At 37.7% G+C, this 21,848-nt stretch overlaps 1 protein-coding gene across 3 annotated transcripts in view; it reads left to right on the top strand.

Annotated features, from left to right (window-relative positions):
• Positions 1-21,848, top strand: part of NYAP2 (neuronal tyrosine-phosphorylated phosphoinositide-3-kinase adaptor 2) — a 324,463-nt gene that overhangs the window by 10,385 nt on the left and 292,230 nt on the right. For 2 of the 3 annotated variants that reach the window (XM_086365602.1, XM_086365612.1), the window contains one exon: positions 4,350-4,587. In XM_086365602.1, the coding sequence (XP_086221728.1) occupies positions 4,367-4,587 (221 nt within the window). In that variant the 5' untranslated portion in view covers positions 4,350-4,366. Of the gene's footprint in view, positions 1-4,349; positions 4,588-7,037; positions 7,556-21,848 lie in introns of those variants that run through there. The other variant, XM_086365628.1, reaches the window with a different exon arrangement.

Below are 21,848 nucleotides of genomic sequence, written 5' to 3'. Positions count from 1 at the left end.
GGGTGGCGTCTAAGTGTTTGCAAGATGGGATACATGTCTTGGTTCATATTCCCCAAAGCCTTTATTTTCTAGATGTGAAAAATGGGTGTGCGTGGGTGCTCAGCTGTGTTGGACTCTCTGTGAACCTGTGGACTCTAGTCTGCCAGGCTCCTCAGTCCATGGGATTTTCCTGGCAAGATAGTGGACTGGGTTGTCATTTCCTTCTCCAGGGGATCTTCCCAACCCAGGGATTTTACCTGTGTTTCCTGTACGTCCTGCATTGCAGGTGGATTCTTTACCTGCTGAGCCATCAGGGAAGGAGCAGAATGGATAAGTACTTTTAAATGCTTTTGGTTAGTGAGCAAATCTATTAACCCTTTTCATGGCCTCTATTTGCATACTTTTGATTAAGGAAGTTGAACATTAAGCATTCTATTCTATTATGTTTCAAGTAAAACTATATTTATAGAAGAATTATTACAAAACCTTATCTTCACCACAGTTGAAAATTGTGAGAATCATCTAATGTTAATGACTAATAAATTTGGTCCCATATTGGGCATGCATTTTTAACTGAATCCTCACAATAGTGTAAGGAGGTAAATAATGATTTTTCAAATGTGGAGACTGAAACTTAAAGAGGTTAATTAACTTGCACAAAGTCATAGATCTAGGAGTGCTTTAGTTTAGGACTTTTAGGCTGTTGTGGTCAACAACTCCACTATATGTCCTTCAAGACTGCCACCATTTCTCTCTACATTACAAACTACATTTTACACGTGGACAAAAAGGCAAAAGGGCTTCCCAGGTGGCCCTACTGGCAAATAATTCACCTGCCAATGCAGGAGACACAAGAGACATGGGCTCGATCCCTGGGTTGGGAAGATCCCCTGGAGAAGGAAATGGCAACTCATTCCAGTATTTTTGCCTGGAAAATTCCATGGGCAGAGGAGCCTGGTGGGCTATAGTCCATGGGGCCTCAAAGAGTCAGACATGATAGAACACTTAGCACTAAAAAGGCAAAAAAAGTATGATACTTAAATAGTGATACGGCCCGTCTATTTTTTTTACTTTTACTTTTGAAGACTACATATAACCATTGAAAAGTGTTCGTCATCAAAAATGCTGACCATCACCACGACAAACTAGTGAATGCCAACACTGCCAAGTGAATTAGTGCCCTTGTCACACTGCATTGCAATTACTTACTTATTGTGTTCTTTCACTGCTGAATGAATGTCTAGAGGGATACAATTTTGCCTTTATCACTGCCTAATGCATTATATTGGAGAAGGCGATGGCACCCCATTCTAGTACTCTTGCCTGGAAAATCCCATGGACAGAGGATCCTGGTAGGCTGCAGTCTGTGGGGTCGCGAAGAGCCAGACACGACTGAGCGACTTCACTTTCTCTTTTCACCCTCATGCATTGAAGAAGTAAATGGCAACCCACTCCAGTGTTCTTGCCTGGAGAATCCCAGGGACAGGGGAGCCTGGTGGGCTGCTGTCTATGGGGTCACACAGAGTTGGACACGACTGAAGTGATTTAGCAGCAGCAGCAATGCATAATATGGAGCTTCCTAGGTGGCGCTGCCGATGCAGGAGATGCAAGAGATGTGGGTTTGGGTCAGGAAGATCCCCTGGAGGAGGGCATGGCAACCCACTCTAGTATTCTTATCTGGAGAATCCAATGGACAGAGGAGCCTGGTGAGCTACCGTCCATAGCGTTGCACAGAGTTGGACGCGACTGAAGCAACTTAGCACGCGGCACAGTGTATAACATGTGCTCAAGAAATACTTGAATAAATGAATGATTGTAGAAACAAATATCCTCTAGAACTGGATGACTCAAGCATGTTCACCAACATCCAGTTTTCATTGCTCTGAAGTGTTACTAGATTTCACAGTTGATTTTCATCCCCCAAATTTTCATCTCAATTAAAAAACACCTTATAATAGGACTCTCCACAGTACACATATTTTACTATGTTATTATTTAATATTTTCTCAAAATAAACAAATTTGAACTCTAACCAAGTTGAAAGGCCACTTAGGGAGATAATTAATTTTCAGAGGTGCACAATTAATCTGGTTAATGTTTGGAATATATAACTCCATAAAGAATCGCAAGTGTCATCTGGATGGAGAGGAAAACTTAAGGGAAGAAATAAAAATCTTTGGATAATGCCTTATGGGAAATAGACAGTTTTGCTCCAGGGCAGGGTAGGAGTGATCATCTTCCACCCTGAGGCATTCTCTCTAGAATCCTCGTAATACTGACTTGGCTTGCTTAGCTATGGTAGAAATAATTGCCATGAAGCTGTGCAGATCTTTTTTTATCGAAGCATACCTCTTGCTGAAATCCTTGGTAGAAGTGATTTCCCAATAATACTAATGCTTTAGCTCTTTGAGTATCATGTTGCATCCCCTCCCGCACAAATTACAATCATTCATAGCAGAATGTTTTTATTCCTATGTATGTTCACCACTTCTGATAGGATGATAATGAAATACAATTTGTCACATTAGGTGGTTGCAATTAGAAGTCCATTTCATTTACCAACCCATTACGGCTTAAAAGCAAATTAAACATAAGAAAACAAGATAACAGAAAACCATGAGTGGAAGAACAATTCATTGATCCTCTGGTTTCAACAATTTCTTACATGTTGAAGAATAAATCCTTAAATTTAGAGTGGGCTTCAAGTAACGTATGGATTGACTGGCAGCTGAAATGCTAATAAATTCTGATAAGAAGTGAAGTTTCCATAGCTACGATCCAGGTTATGAAACATGATTATTCTTGTAAAAAAATCACAATGGAAATAATTTGAAATGGTAAAAATGAAGGTCTAGGACTTCTACCTTAAAAAGCTCAGCGGATATTTAAAAAAAAATCTTTCTGAGACTGTTGAAGAAAGTAAAAGATGTAAAGGTGATTTATAATTTTTAAACTTGCCAACATTTTCTTTGCTATTAGCAAAGATTTGCTTTACCACGATGAATATGCAACTGAGAACAGTAAGCATTATTAAGCTCTAAGTGTAAAACATTTATTCTACATGTAATTAATTAAAATTCAGTTCTATTTTGATTGATACAAACACAATTTCTCTATCCTCTGGCTTCATTTATTTCTATGATTCTTTGGATACTTCTACTTCAAGCCATGCTGATTTCTATAGCCTGCTGGCTATCTATCTACCCATTCATCTATATATATTTTTTTACATGATTGTTCCTGTCAATAATATCAACAAGCTTTATTATGTATACACTTATTATTGTTGAACTCTGTGTGAAATTCTCTATAGTCATCACCTCCCATAATCTTCATATCAGTAGGAGCTAAGCATTATTATTTCCATCATTTTATAGGTGAGTTTGTAAAGTCCTATGTTTTTGTTTTGATTTGATTTTGGCTTTCAGAGTTCCTTTCTGTGGCTCAGGTTTTTAATCCTTCAAGTAGTAAGGATAATTAAAATTGCCATTGCTTGAATGACCAGAGTGGTAAGTATTAACATGGTTCTGGTGATCTATGGTTTTTGAGTTACAGTATGAAGCCATTTTGGAGAATAATGGAGGACCACAAAGAGATTATTTCTAAGCCAATTTATATTAGAAAAGTGCATTTCCTTGATAACTGCTCTATTTTGCATGAATTGTTCAGATTCATAAGTCTTAACTTTAAATTGCAAGGAAAACATACAATGAGAAAGTTCATTTCAAATTGTTACATTATTTTATTTGAAACTGAACAGAAAAGTTGTTATGGTGTTCAAAAAAGAAATAGAGCTTGGCTCTAATGTAGCTTATTGGCATATGAACACATTTTTGAGAAACAAAATCATGGCTGTTTACACAGTGTGGTGTATGCATGCTCAGTCGTGTCTGACCCTCTGCTACCCCATGGACTGTAGTTCACCAGGCTATTCTGTCCATGGGATTTCCCAGGCAAGAATACCAGAGTGGGTTGCCATTTCCTTCTCTAGGGGATCTTCCTAACCCATGGATTGAACCTGCATCTCCTGCATTGGCAGGAGGATTCTTTACCACTTGTGCTACCAGATAAGCCCATAACCTATGTTATTTTTCTCCCCAAATGTTTACACCTTCACATCACCCTTCAGTGCAAGAGCTTTGGCCATTGATTTGTTCATTTTGCCACTTTGAGGAAGTGTTTGCTACCCAGGCAAGATTCATTTAATATTTACTTTCAACATGCAACTGTGATTTCTAATGAGACATTTTCTCCAAGTCGATTCTACCATAGACACTGGAGTTTGGGGCTGATGAGACGTTAGGAGAATAAGCAACACCTTGCTTTTACCCGCATCTCTGATGAAAGTGAAATGTGCTCTCATCCCACAGGAAGTGTTCCTTTTCACATGAAATCCTCCAAGATGATGAGCTCCAATCCCGAGGAAGACCCTTTGGACACGTTTCTCCAGTACATTGAGGATATGGGGATGAAGGCCTATGATGGCTTGGTTATTCAGAATGCATCAGACATTGCTCGAGAGAACGATCGCTTGAGAAACGAGACAAACCTGGCCTACTTGAAAGAGAAGAATGAAAAACGCCGAAGACAGGAAGAAGCAATAAAACGGTAAGTATAAACAAAAGTGTCCTGAGTATTGTTCACTCCAGGGAGTCTGTGAGTCCTGCGAAGACTATGATGTTGTCACCTGCTCAAGAAGGGGTTTGCCAAAGTTAAACTTGAAAAGACAAAGTGAAAATGTCTCCTCAACTGTAACAGAAAACAACCCACCTTAAGGACAGGAGCCTTGCCTTAGTTAACAAAAGTTGTTTACTTCTGTGTTATGATTATGGAGGCACAGATGGGATGAGGAAAAAATTCAGTTTCAAGTAAAAGTTCATACTGAACGATCTCTTGATAAAAGCTTAAGGGAACACACACTTATTTAATGTTTAATGAAAAATCCTCATCTTTAAAGGTCTTTGTATCATCCTTATCTTATAACAGAGTTCATCTTTCTATGAAAAGACTTGTCAATGATTAGACTTTTGTGAGTTTCTGAAGTGGAAGCTTCAGTGTGCGGTCTCTATGCAGAGTTCTGTGGCTATGACATCTCTTACCTGGTACTGAGTGCCCCAGGTTTGTTCAAATGAAATGACTTTTGTGCTTCAAAATCTACCTGCTACATGCAAATGAGCCTCAACTGCAGTCTCCAAACTGAGGCTACATTTTCCAGTGTATTGAGATCAAAAGAAGGATACACAACTTTTGATTTTTCCAAAAAAATGTTCAGCATTTTCTGAGTGTATATATTGTAAGAGTACAAGTAGAAATGTGTGTTTGATGGAGTCCTATTTATTCAATGAAGTACATTTATTAAGGGCAAAGAGACAGAATTCAGGAAATTAATCCATCAATTGCCTGGATAACTGAATGGTAATAGTAAGCTGTCTTGATAGTTGGTGGATTTTTCATCTAATCTGAAATTAATCCTTTTGCTTACTCTCTGTGAACACTATAATATGAAGGAAAAGAAAATATTCTTTTAAGGTGGACTATTCATTCTTATGAGCTTTCCTGGTGGCTCAGGTGGTAAAGAATCTGCCTTCAGTGCAAGAAACTGGGTTCAATCCCTGGGTCAGGAAAATCCCATGGCGAAGGAAATGTCTACCCACTTCATTACTCTTGCCTGGAGAATTCCAGGGACAGAGGAGCCTGGCAGGCTACAGTCCATGGTGTCACAAAGAGTTGGACATGACTGAGTCACACACACACACCCACACACACACACATTCATTCTTATAAAGAAGCAAAGTAAGGATGTACTACTCCAGTCATTTAATGACTGATGAGGAAGAAGAGGGAGAGAAACAGGGAGAGAGATTTGGAATCAAACATATAAAAAGAAATTTCATAGAGGATCATTGTGAAAGAGTGCAATCTTTTTCTCTGGACTATTAAAATGGAAATCCATTCTATTACCAAATATACAAATATTTATAAAATTGCTTCATAAACATGTTAATAATTGCATATGATTTTTGTAAGATGTTATTTATTTCTACCCAGTTTTAGTTCGGAGAAGGCAATGGCACCCCACTCCAGTACTCTTGCCTGGAAAATCCCATGGACGTAGGAGCCTGGTAGGCTGCAGTCCATGGAGTTGCTAAGAGTCGGACACGACTGAGGACTTCACTTTCACTTTTCACTTTCATGCATTGGAGAAGGAAATGGCAACCCACTCCAGTGTTCTTGCCTGGAGAATCCCAGGGATGGGGGAGCCTAGTGGGCTGCCGTCTATGGGTTTGCACAGAGTCAGACACGACTGAAGTGACTCAGTAGCAGCAGCAACAGTTTTAGTTGACATCACAGGCTCCTTTCTTACAATAAATATTTTTCTGCAAAGTACCTCTGATTTGCATATACCTCTGTATATGCAAAGTACATACAAACTTCTATATGTATATGAACATTTTAAATTATTTCTGTGAGTTTAACATTTCTGAAACTCAAAAAAGAAAACTCATGATTTTTAAAATAACTTCATATATAAAATCTAAAGTTTTCCAATTTTGCCATTAAAACTCATAAATTCATTATTTTCTCTAAGCATAGGGACAGAATTATTTGCTTAATTGTTCTATTAGACTACACAGAGCACCCACAGTGTGCTTATCACTGTAATATTAGATTCTGTGTTTCATCAACAACCTTCAGAAAGTTTCTATCTAAAGATCTAAGACAGCGAAAATGACTCATTCTTAGGTGGTAAAGTGTTCAAAGAGGCATAATTCCAAGAAGTCTATAGTTCAGGGAACAGGGACAGGAATTTAGGTAAGTGACTGTGCAGTTCTTAGAACAGAATCTTAAGCCAAATTATTGCTCAATAATTACTGGGTCGAAAAGTTCGTATGGGTTTTTCCATAATGTCTTATGGAAAAAACCTGAATGCAGTTTTTGGGCCATCCCAATAACTTGCTGCCAAATATATTCATTGATTGGTAAAATATTTATTGGAATTTTACTGAATGCCAGGAAATGTTCTGGGCTTTTATGTGCGTGTGCTAAATCACTTCAGTCATTTCTGACTCTTTGTGACTCCATCGACTGAAGCCCACCAGACTCCTCTGTCTATGGGATTCTCCAGGCAAAAATACTGGCGTGGGTTGCCGTGACTTTCTCCAGGGGGTCTTCCCAACCCAGTGATCGAACCTGCATCTCTTACGTCTCCTGAATTGACAGGCAGATTCTTTACTACAGGTGCCACCTGGGAAGCCCTAAGCTTTTGTGAAATGTCAATAAACAGAACAAAGTTCCTGGTTATAAAAGACTACATTCTGAAAGGAGGGTAAAGAAGAGGCAACATGAAAGATATGTTTAAATAAATGTATACGACAGGTGGTAACAGTTTTTCACACTGTAAAACAAGCCAAGATGAGGAAGATAAGAATAGACTCCAGGGAAGAACTCTGAGATCCTGCAACATCTGAGCAGGAGTATGAGACATTGGGAGCCTGTTGCTGGAGAAATGAACCACATATGGCTATCTATGGGAAGAGGATTCTGGGCAGAGAAAACAGTTTGGTGTGTTCCAAGGGTAAGGTGTCCTGTTGTGACCGAGCAAATACTGAGGTTGGGGGACAAGTTCAGACTGGTAGTGGACCATCAGGTAATACAAAGCCTTATAAACACTTACGTTTTACTCTGATGGAAGAAAGACTACAGATTTTTGCGCATAGGTATGATGTGCTCTAACTGATCATCCCACAGTGATTACTATGGTTTCCATGGGTTGAATAGATGGATGGGGTATACCTGGATGCAGGGAATTCAGAGAGAAAGTTTTGCAGTGATTCATGTGAGAGATGGTGGTAGTTTGGAGTAGGGTGATACTAGCAGAGGTGGTATAAAGTATTAAGATTATGGGCTCCATTAGAACTTTCTAACTGATGAGATGTAGAAATAGAATAAAAGAAAGGAACTGAAGATGATTCTCAAGTGTGTTTTGTTGGTGTTCTGGGTTCTGTTGTTATGTGTTGGTTTTATCTGAGACAACTAGAAGAATGATGCTTACAGTTAATGAAATGCTGAAGATTTGAAGACAAGTAAGTTTAGGTTGAATGGTGGGGGAATGGAAGTTCAGCTTTCATCGCCAATGTTGGCAGTCCTTTTAGATATTCAAATGGAGAATTCTGGATGGGCAATTGGATCCAGGATTCATGATAGAGATCAAAGTTGGGGATGTTAATATGAGAGTCATAGATATTGCAGTCAAGAGTCTAGTTAAGAAGCCCTAGGACCTAAAATTAGATAGAAAGAATAAAAGCAACCAGGACAGTTCCTTGGGGCATATATTTGCTTACATAACAGGAACAGTAGAAGAATCCAGTAAGAAGAGGTAGTGAGATAAGAGAACCACCAAAGTGGGTGTTGCATCAGAGTGAAACTACAAAAGGGATAAAGAACAGAGATTTTACTGGTGTGTCAAATATATTGAAGCCTGAGGATTGAACAATGCTTTTTACCACATTGCTGTTGACAAGAAAAGTTTTGCTGGCGGTCTGGGGACAAAACCCAATGGTGTTATGTTCATGAGAGGATAGAAAAAGAGGAATTGAAACAAGGAAGAAAATGTGTGCGTGTTAATTGCTTAGCCATGTCCAACTTTGTAACCCCATGGACTGTAGTCCTCCAGGCTCCTCTGTCCATGGGATTCTCCAAGCAAGAATACTGGAGTGGGTTGCCAGTTCTTCTCCAGGGAATTTGCCTGACCCAGGGATCGAAGCCAGGTCGCCCACACTTAAGGAAGAAAATAATAGAAAATTATTGTAGGGATTTTTGAGGTTAAATAAAATTCACACATATGGAGAGTAGTTGAAGGAGGAAGAGAAGTTTATGGTGTTCTGTTTTCCTGTTTTATTTTTTCCTTTAAGAAGAGAGAAAGCTAGCTTATTTGAAATGCTGATATAAATGATTACAATAGAAAGGGAAATGTTAATGACTTGGGAGAGGGAAGGAAAAATTACTGTGATTATGTCCTTGAGTAGGTGGGAAGGGATGGGATCTCAAGTGTTTCAGATTGGAGCACAGACTGCTCAGCCGCAATGTATGGGTCACGGAACGATGAATGAACGGATGACTACTCCTGCGTGAAGCGGCCCCAAACCTGGCTCCTCACGCATCGTTTTATTATTGTACCGTAGCCGTCACACGTGCTAGGAATAGGAAGATGTAGTATGTCTCTTGCTATCAACTCTTATCTACTCTCTCCTACACTCTGTCATCAAATATTTTCTGGAGTTCAAACTTAAAATGTAAATATTTTTGGAAGGAGCAAAACACTAGTAAAATCTCCTAAATTTGGAAACCTTTCAGATGACGTTCTTTCTTCATTTGTTTTGTTTTTTGTTGGAGTACAGTTGATTTACAATGTTTCAGGTCCTCAGCAAAGTGATTAAGATATATATGCATGCATACTAAGTTGGTTCAGTCGTGTCTGACCCTTTGAGACCCCGTGGACTGCAGCCTGCTAGGCTCCTCTGTCAGTGGGATTCTCCAGGCAAGAATACTGGAGTGGGTTGTGAGAGCGTGAGAAGGCGTGCAAGGGTGTGCAAGGATCTTTCTGACTCAGGGATCGAAACTGCATCTCTCTTATGTCTCCTGCATTGGCAGGAAAGTTCTTTATCACTAGTGCCCCCTTATATACCTATATTAGGGGTATAATATAATATAATATATATAATATTTATATATTACATAAAAATACATATATAATATTCAGATTCTTTTCTATTTTAGGTTATCACAAGATATTGAGTGTATAGTGATACACTGTGATATACAGGAGGTCCTTGTTGTTTATCTATTTTATATATAATAGTGTATGCATTTTAATCCCAAATTCCTAATCCGAAATCTCCTCCTTTCCCCTTTGATAAGTATGTTTGTTTTCTACGTATGTGAGTTTATTTCTGTTTTGTAAATGAAGTTCATTGGTATCACTTTTTATATTCCATATATAAGCAATGTCATATAATATCTGTCTTTTTCTGTCTGATTTTCTTAGTATGATAGTCTCTAGGTCCATCCATATTGCTCAGATGGCTTTGTTTTATAAAAGCAGGGCTCATGAGAGTGTGCAGGAGATCTGGCTTCAATCCCTGGGTCGGGAAGATCCCCTGGGGAAGGAAAATCCACTCCAGTATTCTTGCCTGGAGAATTCCATAGACAGAGGAGCCTGGTGGGCTACAGTGCAGGGGGTTGCAAAGAGTTGGACACAACTGAGGGACTAACACACACATGTGCAGTGTGAGGACATACATAGAAGTTTCTGGATGATGCAAAGGGAGGAACTGGAGAATCAAGAAAGGAGCCAGAAAAGTCATGACTGGGCAGGAGGAGGAGGTTCAAGGCCTCCTTGTCTTTGGGATGGGGTTCTCAAATTATTCCATCTCAGTATCTACTGAAATGTTCAAATTCAATTTATATTGTTTGTATGGGGACCAGTGTTCTGGGATTCTGACAATTAAAGGATATAATAAAATTTAAATATTATATAGAATATTCTCATAGTACATTTTTAGAGTTGCTTTAACTTTGTTAATAGGAAGTTCATTTTTGTGTGTGTGTGTGTTCTATTTTTTATTTTATTTTATTTTTAAACTTTACAATATTGTATTGGTTTTGCCATATATCAACATGAATCCGCCACAGGTTTACACGTGTTCCCCATCCTGAACCCTCCTCCCTCCTCCCTCCCTGTACCATCCCTCTGGGTCGTCCCAGTGTACCAGCCCCAATCGTATCGTGCATCCAGTATCGTGCATCGAACCTGGACTGGCGACTTGTTTCATATATGATATTATACATGTTTCAATGCCATTTTCCCAAATCATCCCACCCTCTCCCTCTCCCACAGAGTCCAAAAGACTGTTCTATATGTCAGTGTCTCTTTTGCTGTCTCGTATACAGGGTTATTGTTACCATCTTTCTAAATTCCATATATATGCGTTAGTATACTATATTGGTGTTTTTCTTTCTGACTGACTTCACTCTGTATAATAGGCTCCAGTTTCATCCACCTCATTAGAACTGATTCAAATGTATTCTTTTTAATGACTGAGTCTACAAGCAATAAATGCTGGAGAGGGTGTGGAGAAAAGGGAACCCTCTTACACTGTTGGTGGGAATGCAAACTAGTACAGCCACTATGGAGAACAGTGTGGAGATTCCTTTAAAAGCTGGAAATAGAACTGCCTTATGACCCAGGAAGTTCATTTTTAAAATTTTTGAAAGCTCCTTAGCAAGATTCTGGTCACACAGGCATTTTGAGGTTGCAGAGATGGTGACCAAGGCAGAATGTTCATATCTAAATTTCACACATATTTAATACTTTTAACATGCAATTTATGTCATTGTATATAAGATTCAACGTGATATTAATGAACAGTCTAATCAATTAAAATTCTTTGTCATATCTGCTGAATGCTCGCTTTAATATATACTATGATTTAATGTAAATGCTGAAAATCTAAAGATGAGGCATGTTTGACCTTGAAAAGGCATTGATGATAATTCTCTGTGAAATATGCCAGTTGCAATTTCAGAAATGTGCAGACTGCCAGGGATTGCTTAAAAAATGGAAATAGGATTTCATGTGATTGACCTTCTAGATCACATATGTGCTGAAATGCCTTTTGTGTTGAAGCTGGGAAGCTTAAAACACTGAGCTCTTAGGAAAAAATCTCCTCATCACATTCTCAGTGTTCCAAGTCACTTGGGCTTTCTGAGCCCAATTACTTATTTTTAAACTAAGTTGAGCCCATTTTTTGCTACTAACTTCCTTATATTTTCACTTCCATTTCCCAAATGGGATTTCACTGAAAAGTCTTATTGGATAGAAAATTTTAAATAAATAAAAAGTGATACTCAGTACTTAAGAGCTCCAAATAACATTTGGTGGGAAAGAGAAAGACTCAAAAGGTGAAAACCTAATGAATAATGAAAAAATATTTCAGTAGCTCATTATTTCTGCTATGTTAAAATTCTGATGGTTTTCTGCAGGCATTGTTAAATGAGATTTATTTTTTATTAAAAAAAAACTATCAGAAAACAAACATGCACAACCTATCATTTCAAACTAGTGAGATCACCTGAGATAGGTTAGAAAACCCTAGTTTGTTACACATGTAACACATGAAGAGAGGTGTTTAAGACACAAGGATAATAGATATATTGAACCATTGACACACATAGGCACTAGTTAGTAAGGGGAGGCAACTGACAAATGAGAACAGGCTGGTTACAGACAACATGTAAGGCAGTACTTATGTGTACCTATTAATATAAGATCTCCTTTGAAGATTCACTCTTTACCCGTAACATCAAGAAGAGCAATAAAAAGATCATTTGGTAAACCCAGTGATGCATGCTTAGGCTTGAGGCTCCTCTCTTCATGTGAATTTTTTCTATCTGGATTCTGGAATTCATTCTTGCATTGTCTCATTTTACTATTAGTAAAATGATTAGTATTTTGAAAACAATATAAGACATATCCTTTATTTGAAAAAAGCTACTGGAAAATGTGTTCCCAGTACATATCTTTCTAAGTACGTTTTCTATTAAAGAAAGGGGTTGAATATTTTGTTCTAATAAAACAAATGCTACATTAGTGAAATTCCCCCTAACATTGCAAGTCTGGAAGACAGCTCTCGATTTTAGCAAAGTGGTTCTGACACCAAGGACTACTTAGGCTGATTAGGAATGTCTCTATTCCCTATGGATGCCCTCAAGGGATCTATATGAGGTTATATTTCCTCTTTAAAAGTGACAGACAGAAACAGAATTAGATTAGTTACAGCTCCTTTAAAAAGATACATGCAATTGTATATTAAGATATATACTTGGAAGCCATTTATATTTGAAGATTTCAGTATCTCTGTTAGTCAAAAAAAACAAAGGGCCAGGAAGGTTCATCCTTTAGACAATTGAGAAAAAATAACTAAAAATAAAATTAAAGAAAATATTTGCTTCCTATTTATTAAAGCATGTCTACTTAGAAAGCAAATGACTGTTATACCAAAATTTAGAATTGGTTGCTATTTGAAATGATTACCCAAAGACATAATTACATTGAGAGCTCTTATTAGAGAAATGTTAGCAGTTACATAAATCCTCTTTAGATTGTTATGGCTTCTGGAATCATACTCGTGATTTGAGGCAGAAGACTTTATGGAAATAGGGAGCATTTACTGAAGAGCATTTGAGTGAAAGAAATATCCCTTCAGTGCAATGTGAATAGTCAGTCACGGATAGGTAATCTTATTAGATCTGACTTAATTGCAGGTATGTGGAAAAATGAAATGCCCCGTTTATGCATGAAAATGGATGTTCACTTTGTCAGGTGAAGTGGGGACAGTTAAATGAACCAGAATTCAAAAACACGACCACCTCAACTTTTAGGAATACTCTACTGCTAGCCTTAGAAATGACTGTACAGCCAGCTCTAGCTCCAATGCTTAGGGCATAGGAAACAAACCCCCAAAGCCTTCAGCCATATTCGTCTATCTAGAACAAAACCCAAATCTGCAGCGTGTCAGGGTCGTGCTGGAATGAATCAGCTGATCTGATCTGATGTGAATTTCTGACCTAATTTTGCTGTAGGACTCAGGGCTTAGGCAGAGAAAACAAGGTTAATGTGTTGATAAGGGGATGAGATTAAACAGCGGACAGTATCTTAATAACCCTTTCTAATTTCAGCTTCCTCTTGTGTTTGTGATTAATTCCAATCACTTTTCTATTAATCATTTCAGAGGACCACAAGCTGCTTTATTTTTTTTTAATTGTTGTTAAAATTGTGCATCCAGATTTCTTTATTCAAAGTTTAAACAAGATATCTAGACATTGGAGTAATTTTTATCATAATACAAATTCATGTGGATGTTTTAAATTCATAGGACCCTACGATTAGAAGAGAGAATTCAGTAATTTGCCTTGTCCATCCCTCACTGCTCTTTATTGAGCCAGAAGCCAAATCTACAAGGGTGATCCTAAATAAATTGATTTATTAAAAATGTTCTATATTTCCAGTGCTGGAAGGGAAAGTTAATATTAATGAGCATGTATCTAAGGACACCACTTATGCTCATTAATATTAACTTTCCCCATTTAGCCTAAGGACTAAATTTGTCCATTTTGGTTGTTGTACCAGTTCACTTTATAAGTCAGAACGGTGTCTGACTGCTGGCCTCCTGTTTTCAGTAAGGGTCGTCGCAGTCCTAAGAGGATTTATACTAACATCAGTATTCATCTTTTACAATTCATATTGCATCCATATTTGTAATAGAGGTGATTGTAGGTTTTTCACTCTGTCACCTGTGGGGGCACTTAGAGGTCCCATTAAGAGGGACCTTTAATGGCTCAGGTTAAGGTAAGACTTTATTCTTATGTACCTTTTGGAGAGTATTTATCCCTCTGGTTGTTGCAACTTTACTTACATCTGGGACCTAGCGTTGACTTCACGTTTTAGGAAGCTCAGTGTCTGTTCTATATCTGAAATAAATAGACAGATGTTGGCAAGAGGAGGGGCTTTTTAGAACACAATCCCATGTGCGACTGTCAGTCAGCCTGAGAATTAAGCTCTTATGTGGAGGATACCACGGCAAAGAATGGACCTTTCAAATATCCATACCTACGGCTACCTGAATCATTGAAAAGAAACCCATTGGAAAGTATAAGGTAATCTTTTTTTTTTCAAAAGCAGTGTTAAATATTTAGAGATGGTTATAGATTAATGGGGCAATAGTTTTTAGTTTAAGGCTGTTTCTTTATACTCTTCAGGCTATCAGAGGATATTCTCAATCTTTAAGTAAACATAGCCTTTGGAAAAGGTTCAAAAATCCAGACAAGGAAAAGAAATTATTATGGAGCTAGGGTATGAGTCAGGGGACTTTCATAACTACTAAAAATGCAATATAGCTTAGAGAACATGTCTAATGTAACAAATGAAACAGCTAGAGCATAGGCTGAGCATGCTAATAAAATAGCTCCAAGGCTTCTGTCCAACTTTGACATAGCCTGAAAGAAAACATCTTCATTATAAATGTATGGGTCACCTTGAAATTAATTTTAATCATGCACTGATAGAAGGAAAATCAAGCTCCTCTCCCAAAATGAATCTCTGCTTGAAACACATGCCTCTGGAGAAAAGTTATTCTGAATAACAGTCATATTTGGAAGTACAGGACAGAATATTCATAGCCATGCTACAATATGAATATAACTAGCCTGCCAGGAAGCAGAGGGAACAATATTTTTTAAGAAAAGCACTTTCATTAAGAGGCACAAGGAAGCTGTTTTAAAGATAAAAACACCAGCATTTAAAATCCATTATTTTAATTAGTAAATTGCATTTTAGTCTCTGATTTGGGACTAAGTATACCACTCAGCATATCCTGATGTTTGAATAAAAAATGAAGTGGCTCAGCAGTGAAGAAGAGCTTTACCAAGAAGACTTGATAATTTTCTATCAGGGTGGCATTTATATGTGCTCTGCAGTATTTTGTTTCTATATAAAGTTTTTCATTAAGTATTTACTGAATGTCTATCACAACTCAGGTATAGTTCTAGGTGCTTGGGATAAAGCAGTGAACAAAGAGTTTAAAAAAAAAAAAAAAAAAAGCTTGTCCTCGTAGGATTTACAATCTGGTGTGTTGGGTGAGGGAGGCAGACAGTAAACAAGTGGAGAGTAAGTTCAAATTTGATGAGTGATGTGGAAAAAATGAAATAAGGACATGGAAGCCAAGGATGTGGATGAAGAGGGCAGGGTACATAGATGGTCAGGAAAAGGCTCACTATGGATGTCACGCTATGGATGTCACTGACCACGAAGGTCACTGTCACTCAGTGGAGATGAGAGGAGGATTTGCTGCAGGGTTTGGGAAGAAAGAATGCCGTAATCTGACTCCCAAGTAGAGAGGAGGATCATTCTGGCTGCTCTGTGGGGCAGGAGCATCAGTTGGGAGGCTGTAAAAACCATCCCGAGGAGGACAGAGGGTGGCGTGGACCAGAGCAGCAGCACTGGACAGGGGAAAGAAGTGGTGGGATTGGAGGTGAACTTTGAGGGTAGAGTTGGTGAAATTTGGCGACGTCGACTGGCTGTGGGGTGTAAAAGCAAGATAAAGGATGACATTCCCATTAGCTGGCATAGCAAAGACAGCAGAAAAGGGGTTTTGGTGAGAAAGGTTTGGGGCATATTGAGATTTCTCAGGCTTTTAATCATTTGTTGGTATGTATGAGAATTTCATATTTCCTTTTTGATATTTTGTGGGTACGGGATTGAAAAATTGCATAGAAATTTGAAATACTTTTATAAAACTCAAAAGTTGTACACACACATATTTAAGAAAGATTTGAAGAAAGTTTTTTTTTTTTTTTTTTTAGTGTTTATTCAGCAAAGGGCAAGTGTGTAGATTAACCAGAGCAAATAAATAATTGCCTGAAGGTTTCTGCCTTTGTGCAGATTTAGTGGAGTAAGTGATCTCGATTCTAAGAGCTACGTGAGCCACACTCTCAGATGCTTTCCAGTTAAGACAGAAAGAACCACCCTCATCCTGTAATCTTAGAAGCAAGATGAAAGGCAGGTGTAGACAGGCAGAATACTTGACATTGTTAAAAAGTAAAAATGCTCTAACAATGGGTAGCTTCGGCTATGTTTATTTATGGCCTTTTTGCGATGATGGAGACATAGATAAGTAGTTAACTGATTGGACCTTTTCCATCAGTTACATGGGACCTTTTCCCGGTCCTGAGGTACTTCAATAAACTAGGGTTATCATCCTGTTGTAAGATGTAAATTCAGAGTAAAGTTGTGTGTGTGTTGGCGGACAGGAAGTAACGTTGTGTGTGTTGGGCTACAGGAGAGGATAACTAAGTAGTGGAAAAATCCTGGTGCCCGGACAGAAGGTAGAATTGGTTTCTTCTACTTTCTAACTAAGGTGAGACCCATAAAGGGGTCCTTAATCCTTAAAGTGACATTAACTCACTTGTTAATTAGAAATAATAATATGCCCTTTCTTGTATTAAGAGAAATAAAGGTACAACTCACATGGAACAACCAGTGGAGTAATCGATATATCATAACTGTTTAGAATTGGTAGCTGCCATTATTGTTAGCATTATTATTATCATCACTATTATTGCTTTCACAGTCAACATTATGACCTTCATCTTCATCATATAATATAGCTACATTAATAATGACATACTGCACCAACTAAAAAAAAATCTGTATCCATTTAGGTAGAAGGCAACACAAGGAAAGGAATTGGACTGTTTGCTTTAAGTGATTGCAAATGACACGTACACCCAGCCTCAAATGTGAATTTCTTCCTTTTGTTTCATCTTCTCTATGTACACATATTTTTGCTTCTTCTCCTAAAATAGTTAAAATTATATGAGGGCTGAAAGATTTTAGCACCTAAATTGATTCAAAAGGATACACTAATTAGTAGTTTTAGTCTTAATTATTAAACTGGTTTTCAAGAGCAGAGAAATTGCCTCTTGTGTGTAGTAAGTTTTGAAATGTTTGTCATATAAGATTGTATCAAACTCAGTCCATTCACTGATGATCTATTTCCTATAGGAATAGTAAATAAGCTAGCATAGTATGTGATATTTGAAATGTAAATCATTAATGAATTTCCAGATATTTACAGGGAACTACCCTGAAAGTTTTCCCTCTTGGCATATGAGCTGCTAAATTTTTACTTTTTTCATGGAAATGCATACTTTCTGTGAAGAAACTGCTTATAACACTTGGGCTAAAGCTAAACAGAGAAAGGAATAATGACTCATGAAGATAAAATAACAACTTAATGTCTACAAGAGATACAAGCTAAAATATTTTTTTAAAAAATACTTTATTATTTGATTTCTCTTCTGGAGAGCAACATGTTTTCAACATGGCAGTGTAAATACTGCTAAAAGATTTCAGCTTCCTATTATTTTGAGACTTACTTGGGAGACTAATCATATGAAAGCCTCCACCTGCCCTTCACACCAGGAAAGAACTCTTCTTCCTTTTAAACCCCTTGATGCAGTAATTGTAACTCTGACCTACTCAGCTCTTTTTTAAAGAGAACCAGAATTGCATGCAGACACTTGAGCCTTTGAGAATTTTCCTAGAGGGATTCTTAACCTCCTAGGATGCTTGTTTTTAGATTGTTGCACCCTGGTGGCTCAGAGGGTAAAGAATCCACCAGCTATGCAAAAGACCTGGGTTCGACCCCTGGGTTGGGAAGACCCCCTGGAGGAGGGCATGGCAACCCACTCCAGTAAAGAATCCCATGGACACAGGAGCCTGATGGGCTACAGTCCATGGGGTTGCAAAGAATCAGACATGACTGAGCAAAGCACACACACACATATAATTTAAACAAACTTTAAAAATACTCTGAAGCCAGTTACAATACACAATTGAAACAGTATTTGTTTTGGAGATAAATGACAAAACAGGACTAGATATCATTTGTTGAGCAAGTTATTTTATAGATCATTTTTAAGGAAACATTGTTCTTTCAGCAGCTGGCATTTTATTTTGTTTAGGGAGAGATGGCATTTTGTGATTTACACACAAAAAAAGAAAACAGTAATGGAGAATTTTTTTGAAAAGACAATGGGGAGACATGCTTGTAGCGATGAGAGGATGAACAGACTCTTTTCTCAAGAGAACGGGGATGACTTCCTTTTTTACCCTCCTCCCCTACCATGTATTAAATTATATGGTAGGGAATGTTTGATCACAGTGAGACTAGAATCTGAAATAATTTACTTTTCTGTTATCTTTAAAGCATTTTAGAAAAAACTCACTATGATTGATAAACATTATTCCCTTCTGCCTTCTGGCCTCTGGATAATGAAGCAAAAGGTTAAGAGGTGGATAGTTTATGACTTTTCTCACGGTTTTTACAGAGTTCTTTTTGAAGGCAAAAAACCTCAGAAAATTCCAACTCTCAGCAGATCAGTACAAATAACATCTTTTTAGAAAGAAATGCCATGTACTTTGCAACTCTTGTTAGCACAGACACATTCATTTCTAGAAATCAGTTCTTTCAAATACCAAATTTCACTTCGATTATGTCTTTTTGATAGAGTTTTATTTTTATTTTTCCTTAATGTCTTTTTAGGATTTTAATTGCTTTCCTTAGTTCCGGTGTTTTATAATACACTTCAATTCCAATCTGGTGTGTAATGTGTGTATGTGTGTGTGTGGGTGTTTGTGTGCTTTGTTCAGTTTGTGCACAATTATTTTTAAAAAGCCTGGGTATTTCAAATAAAAATAGAGGAGAGAAATACATTTTCAAAACATGGTACATGGTTCAACAGATTAAATGGAATAAAGAGCGATGGGGGAGGGGGATAGAAAATGACTGCCTAGTAAAAGGCTTTTTAGCAAATCATACTGAATCTCATTAATAAAGAATACGTCCCCTAGAACCGTACAATCAATCTGCCATGTGCATTAGTGATGTCTAGCCCAATTCAGGTAGATAAATTGTTCCCTAAGTGTTGGTCGCCTGCCACTCAAATCACAATACCCGATAATACATGCCATGCTGAATTTCCCCTGACTCATGATGAATTTTTTCACAGGTTAGACTGGGCTAAACAGGTGAAAGAGAAGAACGATGTGTGTCTGTATGAACACCACCAGCAGCAGCCAAAACGACAGATAACTGGACAGCGAAATAAGAGAATAGGACACTGAACCAATCTACCAAAAATAAACTGACAGGGAGGAATCCAACCAAACACATTGCCAAAAGTGTCAGCTAAAAATACAGCCAGAAAAGTGTGCAGTCAATACAGAGCTTGCAAAGCCAGATGAGAGCATTACTGTAGTGTAAAGAGATCCATCGTGGAAAAACAGGCATAAGACAAGGAAGATAAAAGGGAAGAGGAAACACAGTACCTAGAGACTTCCATGAATGTTTTTCAATGAATACTTTAATTACAGCATCTAGTCTGGTTTCTACCCATGAACAATTCTATTTACTGATGAATACCATAACTAACCTACTTCCCCATAGCTAGCTGTCAGAGCATTCATTATTATAAACAGATACTTTTAAAACATCTTTTTAAATTTTATATGGGGATATAGTTCATTTACAGTGTTGTATTAATTTCAAGTAGCAAAGTGATTCAGTTATATAGATACATATATCTATCCCTTTTCACCTTCTTTCCCCATATAGGTTATTATAGAATATTGAATAGAGTTCCCTGTGCTATACAGTAGGACTTTGCTGATTATCTGTTTTACACACGGTAGTGTGTCTATCAAACAGATACTTTTTAAAGACATGGTATAATATGTCTTTGTGAGACTCTGGTTTGAATTGATAACATGTAATTTTTCTGAAGAAGTCCATCGGTTTTACATACAACCTGCAAACAAAAGCATCCTCTTTCCCACCTATAGTGGAAGGGAAAGTCTTCTATCACTCCTTACAAGATTAAAAAATCTCTAAGGAGACATTGTGCATGTAAGAGAGCATTTTGAAATGAGGTGGGAACACTAAGCCTGTGCTGTCCCATGATTGCATTAAAGTGGAAGAATGAAAGATTAGGCTGGTATTGGGTTTAAGAAGAATGCTGCTTGTGGATTTGTCATTAATGCCGTGACTCTATCTGTCCAAGCCTTTCCATTTCAATGTGACTTAGAATTCTAAAAGGAAGTCAGCTTAAAGGTGTCAACACAATCCCCTGTGTAACTTGCCTTCAGCAAAGAACCTCTATCTTTAATTTAACACAGTTGGCAATCTTGGTTTGAGACAGACTGTGATTTAGTTAACATGTAAACAGGATCACCTCTGTCACCCCCGGGTTGAATGAGGAGCTCAGCCCAGGCTTGATGGCACGTATGAACTATTGTAGAAATGATAACCTGCGAACAAAATGAAATGGGCTCAATGAACATGTGAAAGAATGGATGAAGCCACCCTCTTGTGGCTTGATCTCTTCTAAAGATGTGCTTTAATAATGGGTGCGTGTTATGTTACCTCAGTCACATAGATAAAACTCATCTTAATGAACCAGCTCAGAATAATCAATCTGATGCAATAAAAATCATCTCCACGTGCCAACGAGCAGCTCTTGTTAGGTCCTGATAAAGTGAAAGTCTTAGTTGCTTAGTCATGTCTGATTCTTTGCAAACCCATGGACTGTAGCCAGGCTCCTCTGTCCTTGGGATTCTCCAGGTAAGAATACTGGAGTAGGTAGCCATTCCCTTCTCCAGGGGATCTTCCCAACCCAGGGACTGAATCCAGATCTCCTGCACTGAGGGTGAATTCTTTACTGAGTCACCTTGTTCTATTAGATCCTGATAATGATGCAGCATATCCTGGGAGTCAAGAATTAGCATGTAATGGAAACACTTTCAACTCCTGGAGTAGTCAGTTTAGTTAATAAAAATCTTATCTTTTAACTACATGGATCATGAAGGTCAGGGAAGCCTGGTGTGCTGCAGTCCATGGGGTCACAAACAGTCAGACATGACAGAGCAACTGAACAACAACAAAATCTTCACCTTAGAAAATTTTCTAAAAAAGATAATTTATTTTCTTCATTCATGATCCATGTAGTTAAAAGATAATATTTTTATTGATTTGGAGACATTTTATGCCTCACGTGGACCATGTAATTCCCAAGATACTTGATGAAATGCAATTTCATATATTTAAGATCAGACCTGAAAATCAAATTTTCATTGTTTTTTTTTATATTTGTGTCTCAACTTTGGAAGAAAAAAAGCATTTCCCTTACTCCTTCTAAATTCAATCAGATAGATTTTTAAAAATGAATGAAGAAAATGTTACTTTATATTCAAA

This window comes from Bos grunniens, chromosome 2, assembly GCF_055505025.1.
Source record: "Bos grunniens cultivar Pamir isolate PY7600 chromosome 2, Bosgru_T2T1.0, whole genome shotgun sequence".
Classification (NCBI taxonomy): Eukaryota; Metazoa; Chordata; class Mammalia; order Artiodactyla; family Bovidae; genus Bos; species Bos grunniens.
This window is presented reverse-complemented; position numbering and strand designations above follow the sequence as displayed.